Here is an 8,968-nt window from a genome sequence, read left to right as displayed (position 1 = left end):
ATCATACCTGTACCAAAAAAGTAGTATGTGTATCATTATCATACCTGTACCAAAATAGTGGTGTGTGTATCATTATCATACCTGTACCAATATAGTGGTGTATCATTATCATACCTGTACCAAAATAGTGGTATGTGTATCATTATCATACCTGTACCAATATAATGGTGGTGTGTATCATTATCATACCTGTACCAATATAATGGTGTGTATCATTATCATACCTGTACCAATATAGTGGTGTATCATTATCATACCTGTACCAATATAGTAGTATGTGTATCATTATCATACCTGTACCAAAATAGTGGTGTGTGTATCATTATCATACCTGTACTAATATAGTAGTATGTGTATCATTATCATACCTGTACCAATATAGTGGTGTGTGTATCATTATCATACCTGTACCAATATAGTGGTGTATCATTATCATACCTGTAACAATATAGTAGTATGTGTATCATTATCATACCTGTACCAATATAGTGGTGTATCATTATCATACCTGTACCAATATAGTGGTGTATCATTATCATACCTGTACCAATATAGTAGTATGTGTATCATTATCATACCTGTACCAATATAGTGGTGTATCATTATAATACCTGTACCAATATAATGGTGTGTGTATCATTATCATACCTGTACCAATTGAGTGGTGTATCATTATCATACCTGCACCAAAATAGTGGTGTGTGTATTATTATCATACCTGTACCAATATAGTGGTGTATCATTATCATACCTGTACCAATATAGTAGTATGTGTATCATTATCATACCTGTACCAATATAATGGTGTGTGTATCATTATCATACCTGTACCAATATAGTAGTATGTGTATCATTATCATACCTGTACCAATAGAGTGGTGTATCATTATCATACCTGTACCAAAATAGTGGTGTGTGTATCATTATCATACCTGTACCAATAGAGTGGTGTATCATTATCATACCTGTACCAAAATAGTGGTGTGTGTATCATTATCATACCTGTACCAATATAGTGGTGTACGCTGAATTGATCGATTGAAAAAATGATACACAAACACTGAGATCAACACAAACAAACGATAATAAACCCTAAGATACAACAAACTACAAAACCTTACACTGTTACATACCATATGATCCCGACATCAGCTAAAAAAATAAACAACATTTGGGAAAAACTTATAACAAAACATAACATTCCAGTAAACACCAAATTTACGCAACAACCAGGTACAAAACAAAAGTTGATACAATATAAAACTACACTGATAAAAATAACACCTACATTATTAATAAAATACAATGTAACAACTACCAGAACTTTCGTATCGAAGAAAAAAACAGAAAAATTGAAACTAAATTCAAAGAACACAAATAAACACCATCACACGTTTTTAAACACTGTAAATCGAATAAACACGACATAAACGAAGAAAAGATCAAAAAACTAAGTAGGGAAACAAATATAAACAAACACAAAATCAAAGAAGTCCTACTTACACAGTAACTAAAACCAAAATTAAACCAATGTAAAGGAACTCCTTTATACCTATATTAATTAATAACCTAACAGCTAACTGAAACATTCCGTACAAAACCGTACTCATCTACACACTCGTCCCTAAAACACGTGCCAGACGACTGTCAGTTGCAAACTCTCAGTTTGGTAACTTGAAGATGACATAAGAAGGTCGAAATGTTGTTTGATTAGTAAAAATGTTAAGACCCACACCAGCCGTTCTAAAATACACTTTTACTTCACGTGGGTTTCTTGTCATCATGAATGGTGTAAACCAATAACGAGGCTAGCAACTTTTGAAGTGTGTAATGATGTAAACTGATAACGAGACTAGATAGGATAGAACTGTTTATAAAACCATAATGCACAAGTTGAATGTTAGTTTAACAAACAGTAACAAGTTACTTTTTATCAATTTAAAGCTTTTAATCCTTTTTTAAAATTTCGTTTTGTTAAACATGCATGTACAGCAGTTCCTTACAGAGAACAACTTAGATATGATTGGAAGTAAAATGTTTTCTTTTGGCCATGTTGCATACAGAAGGCTTCACTCCCTGAAAAACAGTGAAAATAAAATTACAAACTGGTTTCTAATCATGTTTGAACTAATGTGTTTTAAACATGAATAATTGGTCATAACCTCAACAGATTATTACACATAATGATGACAGATTACAAACACGCCTCCATAAAAAAACTAAAACAAATATCCTTACAAGTTCCTAACACACGAATAAATAATTAATTTTATAAACAGTGCCTTGTGTAATTCATTAGAATAACAATATGGTTACTACAATATTCATACCTTACCGCATTCTTATATTAAAGACATGTGATCTATTCACTGGGCCATGAGAGGCAAAACGGACATAAATTCTCTACCAACCAAATCATTACAGTATTTGTATCTTATATTGTTTTTCATCCGTACATGATCCAAAGGGAACATTGATTTTTAAACTGTATACATACGATCTTTACCTATCTCTATGTCTATCTGTTAAAACTGCTTGCTCTATGCTATCACTTATGTATTGTAATTGTATGTGAAATAAAACATGTTCTTTATAGTTAATACAAGCGTTTCTAGGTACAAATCGACACGTACCACTCTTTGGTTTAATACATAAAACATAAATTTTCTTACTTTATACGCTTCACAGGTCAAGTCGAAAAGATCAGTCTCTGCTTGACCCTGAATTTTCTCAGTATGAACCTGTAGTAAACAGAAGTAGGACTTGTATATTCTGTAAGTATAGGTGTCTGTGTTTATCAACTTTTAAGATCTAGTACCACACACCAAACACATACTTTGTCACAAATCTCTACTTAACTCTCAATCTACAGGATATAGAGATAATATATTAAGGCTAGTTTACTTTGTTATGAATCTCTACTTAACTCTTAATCTACAGGATATAGAGATAAGATATTAAGACTAGTTTACTTTGTTATGAATCCTTACTTAACTCTTAATCTACAGGATATAAAGATAAGATATTAAGACTAGTTTCCTTTGTTATGAATCTCAACTTAACTCTTAATCTACAGGATATACAGATAATATATTAAGACTAGTTTCCTTTGTTATGAATCTCTACTTAACTCTTAATCTACAGGATATACAGATAAGATATTAAGACTAGTTTACTTTGTTATGAATCCTTACTTAACTCTTAATCTACAGGATATACAGATAAGATATTAAGACTAGTTTACTTTGTTATGAATCCTTACTTAACTCTTAATCTACAGGATATACAGATAATATATTAAGACTAGTTTACTTTGTTATGAATCCTTACTTAACTCTTAATCTACAGGATATACAGATAATATATTAAGACTAGTTTCCTTTGTTATGAATCTCTACTTAACTCGTAATCTACAGGATATACAGATAATATATTAAGACTAGTTTACTTTGTTATGAATCCGTACTTAACTCTTAATCTACAGGATATAAAGATAAGATATTAAGACTAGATTCCTTTCTTATGAATCTCTACTTAACTCTTAATCTACAGGATATACAGATAATATATTAAGACTAGTTTACTTTGTTATGAATCTCTACTTAACTCTTAATCTACAGGATATAGAGATAAGATATTAAGACTAGTTTACTTTGTTATGAATCCTTACTTAACTCTTAATCTACAGGATATAGAGATAATATATTAAGACTAGTTTACTTTGTTATGAATCCTTACGTATCTCTTAATCAACAGGATATAAAGATAAGATATTAATACTAGTTTACTTTGTCACGAATCCCTACTTAATTCTTAGTCTACAGGATATGAAGATAAGATATTAAGACTAGTTTACTTTGTCACGAATGCCTACTTAAATCTTAATCTACAGGATATAGAGATAATATATTAAGACTAGTTTACTTTGTTATGAATCCTTACTTAACTCTTAATCTACAGGATATAGAGATAAGATATTAAGACTTGTTTATTTTGTTATGAATCCTTACTTAACTCTTAATCTACAGGATATAGAGATAAGATATTAAGACTAGTTTACTTTGTTATGAATCCTTACTTAACTCTTAATCTACAGGATATAGAGATAAGATATTAAGACTAGTTTACTTTGTTATGAATCCTCACTTAACTCTTAATCTACAGGATATAGAGATAAGATATTAAGACTAGTTTACTTTGTTATGAATCCTTACTTAACTCTTAATCTACAGGATATAGAGATAAGATATTAAGACTAGTTTACTTTGTTATGAATCCTTACTTAACTCTTAATCTACAGGATATAGAGATAAGATATTAAGACTAGTTTACTTTGTTATGAATCCTTACTTAACTCTTAATCTACAGGATATAAAGATAAGATATTAAGACTAGTTTCCTTTGTTATGAATCTCTACTTCACTCTTAATCTACAGGATATACAGATAATATATTAAGACTAGTTTCCTTTGTTATGAATCCTTACTTAACTCTTAATCTACAGGATATAGAGATAAGATATTAAGACTAGTTTACTTTGTTATGAATCCTTACTTAACTCTTAATCTACAGGATATAAAGATAAGATATTAAGACTAGATTCCTTTCTTATGAATCTCTACTTAACTCTTAATCTACAGGATATACAGATAATATATTAAGACTAGTTTACTTTGTTATGAATCTCTACTTAACTCTTAATCTACAGGATATAGAGATAAGATATTAAGACTAGTTTACTTTGTTATGAATCCTTACTTAACTCTTAATCTACAGGATATAGAGATAATATATTAAGACTAGTTTACTTTGTTATGAATCCTTACGTATCTCTTAATCAACAGGATATAAAGATAAGATATTAATACTAGTTTACTTTGTCACGAATCCCTACTTAATTCTTAGTCTACAGGATATGAAGATAAGATATTAAGACTAGTTTACTTTGTCACGAATGCCTACTTAAATCTTAATCTACAGGATATAGAGATAATATATTAAGACTAGTTTACTTTGTTATGAATCCTTACTTAACTCTTAATCTACAGGATATAGAGATAAGATATTAAGACTAGTTTACTTTGTTATGAATCCTTACTTAACTCTTAATCTACAGGATATAGAGATAAGATATTAAGACTAGTTTACTTTGTTATGAATCCGTACTTAACTCTTAATCTACAGGATATAGAGATAAGATATTAAGACTAGTTTACTTTGTTATGAATCCTTACTTAACTCTTAATCTACAGGATATAAAGATAAGATATTAAGACTAGTTTCCTTTGTTATGAATCTCTACTTAACTCTTAATCTACAGGAAAAACAGATAATATATTAAGACTAGTTTTCTTTGTTATGAATCTCTACTTAACTCTTAATCTAAAGGATATACAGATAATATATTAAGACTAGTTTACTTTGTTATGAATTCTTACTTAACTCTTAATCTACAGGATACAGAGATAAGATATTAAGACTAGTTTACTTTGTTATGAATCCTTACTTAACTCTTAATCTACAGGATATAGAGATAAGATATTAAGACTAGTTTACTTTGTTATGAATCCTTACTTAACTCTTAATCTACAGGATATAGAGATAAGATATTAAGACTAGTTTACTTTGTTATGAATCCTTACTTAACTCTTAATCTACAGGATATAGAGATAAGATATTAAGACTTGTTTATTTTGTTATGAATCCTTACTTAACTCTTAATCTACAGGATATAGAGATAATATATTAAGACTAGTTTACTTTGTTATGAATCCTTACTTAACTCTTAATCTACAGGATATAGAGATAAGATATTAAGACTAGTTTACTTTGTTATGAATCCTCACTTAACTCTTAATCTACAGGATATAGAGATAAGATATTAAGACTAGTTTACTTTGTTATGAATCCTTACTTAACTCTTAATCTACAGGATATAGAGATAAGATATTAAGACTAGTTTACTTTGTTATGAATCCTTACTTAACTCTTAATCTACAGGATATAGAGATAAGATATTAAGACTAGTTTACTTTGTTATGAATCCTTACTTAACTCTTAATCTACAGGATATAAAGATAAGATATTAAGACTAGTTTCCTTTGTTATGAATCTCTACTTCACTCTTAATCTACAGGATATACAGATAATATATTAAGACTAGTTTCCTTTGTTATGAATCTCTACTTAACTCTTAATCTACAGGATATACAGATAATATATTAAGACTAGTTTCCTTTGTTATGAATCTCTACTTAACTCGTAATCTACAGGATATACAGATAATATATTAAGACTAGTTTACTTTGTTATGAATCCTTACTTAATTCTTAATCTACAGGATATAAAGATAAGATATTAAGACTAGATTCCTTTCTTATGAATCTCTACTTAACTCTTAATCTACAGGATATACAGATAATATATTAAGACTAGTTTACTTTGTTATGAATCTCTACTTAACTCTTAATCTACAGGATATAGAGATAAGATATTAAGACTAGTTTACTTTGTTATGAATCCTTACTTAACTCTTAATCTACAGGATATAGAGATAATATATTAAGACTAGTTTACTTTGTTATGAATCCTTACGTATCTCTTAATCAACAGGATATAAAGATAAGATATTAATACTAGTTTACTTTGTCACAAATCCCTACTTAATTCTTAGTCTACAGGATATGAAGATAAGATATTAAGACTAGTTTACTTTGTCACGAATGCCTACTTAAATCTTAATCTACAGGATATAGAGATAAGATATTAAGACTAGTTTACTTTGTTATGAATCCTTACTTAACTCTTAATCTACAGGATATAAAGATAAGATATTAAGACTAGTTTCTTTTGTTATGAATCTCTACTTCACTCTTAATCTACAGGATATACAGATAATATATTAAGACTAGTTTTCTTTGTTATGAATCTCGACTTAACTCTTAATCTACAGGATATACAGATAATATATTAAGACTAGTTTCCTTTGTTATGAATCTCTACTTAACTCTTAATCTACAGGATATACAGATAATATATTAAGACTAGTTTACTTTGTTATGAATCTCTACTTAACTCTTAATCTACAGGACATAGAGATAAGATATTAAGACTAGTTTACTTTGTTATGAATCCTTACTTAACTCTTAATCTACAGGATATAGAGATAATATATTAAGACTTGTTTATTTTGTTATGAATCCTTACGTATCTCTTAATCAACAGGATATAAAGATAAGATATTAAGACTAGTTTACTTTGTCACGAATCCCTACTTAACTCTTAATCTACAGGATATACAGAGAAGATAGTAAGACTAGTTTGTTTTGTAAGAATTTTAAATCTATAGGATGTACAAATAAGATAGTAAAGCTAGTTTACTTTGGTGTGGATCGTTAATGAGAATGATATACCACTATATATGAAACATGTATCTAAATATAATTTCTCTCTCTCAATACTTACACCATTCAACGTTATCCATGGTGTGTATTGGTGAGAAGGATCCAAGGTGAGAGTTTTGTTTGCCATTTCATATTCCAGGCTATTTCCATGAGTACCATTAGCACAGGTAAAAATGGCTTCCCAATCTACTTGTAGAGACTTGGCACACTGAAAATAACATGGAAGTACAGTTTTTAGAAAGGGTAAAATAAGCAGTTATTTCTTAGTTTCCATATTTATCGTTATTTTGTGTCTGTCTGATGACATATTTAAATCATCACACAATATACCTTCTTATGTTATAATTTTCATGGGCGTGTATAAACACTTCTTATTTTTCAATGAGATATTAATTGCTGTGTTATTATATATGACATAGCATTCTAACAGATGAAACCTTTTCTTCAGCCTGCCACGGTTCTTCAATGAGATATCAATTGCTATGTTATTATATATTACATAGTATTCTAACAGATGAAACCTTTCTTCAGCCTGCCACGGTTCTTCAATGAGATTTCAATTGCTATGTTATTATATATTACATAGTATTCTAACAGATGAAACCTTTTCTTCAGCCTGCCACAGTTCTTCAATGAGATTTCAATTGCTATGTTATTATATATTACATAGTATTCTAACAGATGAAACCTTTTCTTCAGCCTGCCACGGTTCTTCAATGAGATATTAATTGCTATGTTATTATATATTACATAGTATTCTAACAGATGAAACCTTTTCTTCAGCCTGCCACGGTTCTTCAATGAGATTTCAATTGCTGTGTTATTATATATTACATAGTATTCTAACAGATGAAACCTTTTCTTCAGCCTGCCACGGTTCTTCAATGAGATTTCAATTGCTGTGTTATTATATATTACATAGTATTCTAACAGATGAAACCTTTTCTTCAGCCTGCCACGGTTCTTCAATGAGATATCAATTGCTATGTTATTATATATTACATAGTATTCTAACAGATGAAACCTTTTCTTCAGCCTGCCACGGTTCTTCAATGAGATTTCAATTGCTATGTTATTATATATTACATAGTATTCTAACAGATGAAACCTTTTCTTCAGCCTGCCACGGTTCTTCAATGAGATTTCAATTGCTGTGTTATTATATATTACATAGTATTCTAACAGATGAAACCTTTTCTTCAGCCTGCCACGGTTCTTCAATGAGATATCAATTGCTGTGTTATTATATATTACATAGTATTCTAACAGATAAAACCTTTTCTTCAGCCTGCCACGATTCTTCAATGAGATATTAATTGCTATGTTATTATATATTACATAGTATTCTAACAGATGAAACCTTTTCTTCAGCCTGCCACGGTTCTTCAATGAGATATTAATTGCTATGTTATTATATATTACATAGTATTCTAACAGATGAAACCTTTTCTTCAGCCTGCCACGGTTCTTCAGTGAGATATCAATTGCTATGTTATTATATATTACATAGTATTCTAACAGATGAAACCTTTCTTCAGCCTGCCACGGTTCTTCAATGAGATTTC

The 8,968-nt window shown here is 29.3% G+C and overlaps 1 protein-coding gene across 2 annotated transcripts in view; it reads right to left on the bottom strand.

Moving 5' to 3' along the window:
* Positions 1-1,855: 1,855 nt before the first annotated feature.
* Positions 1,856-8,968, bottom strand: part of LOC143231491 (gamma-interferon-inducible lysosomal thiol reductase-like) — a 36,305-nt gene continuing 29,192 nt past the window's right edge. For both annotated transcript variants that reach the window (XM_076466029.1, XM_076466036.1), the window contains 3 exons: positions 7,465-7,611; positions 2,673-2,741; positions 1,856-2,076 (listed from right to left, as the gene is read on the bottom strand). In XM_076466029.1, coding sequence (XP_076322144.1) covers positions 2,014-2,076; positions 2,673-2,741; positions 7,465-7,611 — 279 coding nt within the window. In that variant the 3' untranslated portion in view covers positions 1,856-2,013. The remainder of the gene's footprint in view (positions 2,077-2,672; positions 2,742-7,464; positions 7,612-8,968) is intronic.

This window comes from Tachypleus tridentatus, chromosome 1 (genome assembly GCF_004210375.1).
Source record: "Tachypleus tridentatus isolate NWPU-2018 chromosome 1, ASM421037v1, whole genome shotgun sequence".
Taxonomy (NCBI): domain Eukaryota; kingdom Metazoa; phylum Arthropoda; class Merostomata; order Xiphosura; family Limulidae; genus Tachypleus; species Tachypleus tridentatus.
The sequence above is the reverse complement of the archived record's forward strand: the minus strand, read 5'-3'. Positions and strand labels throughout refer to the sequence as shown.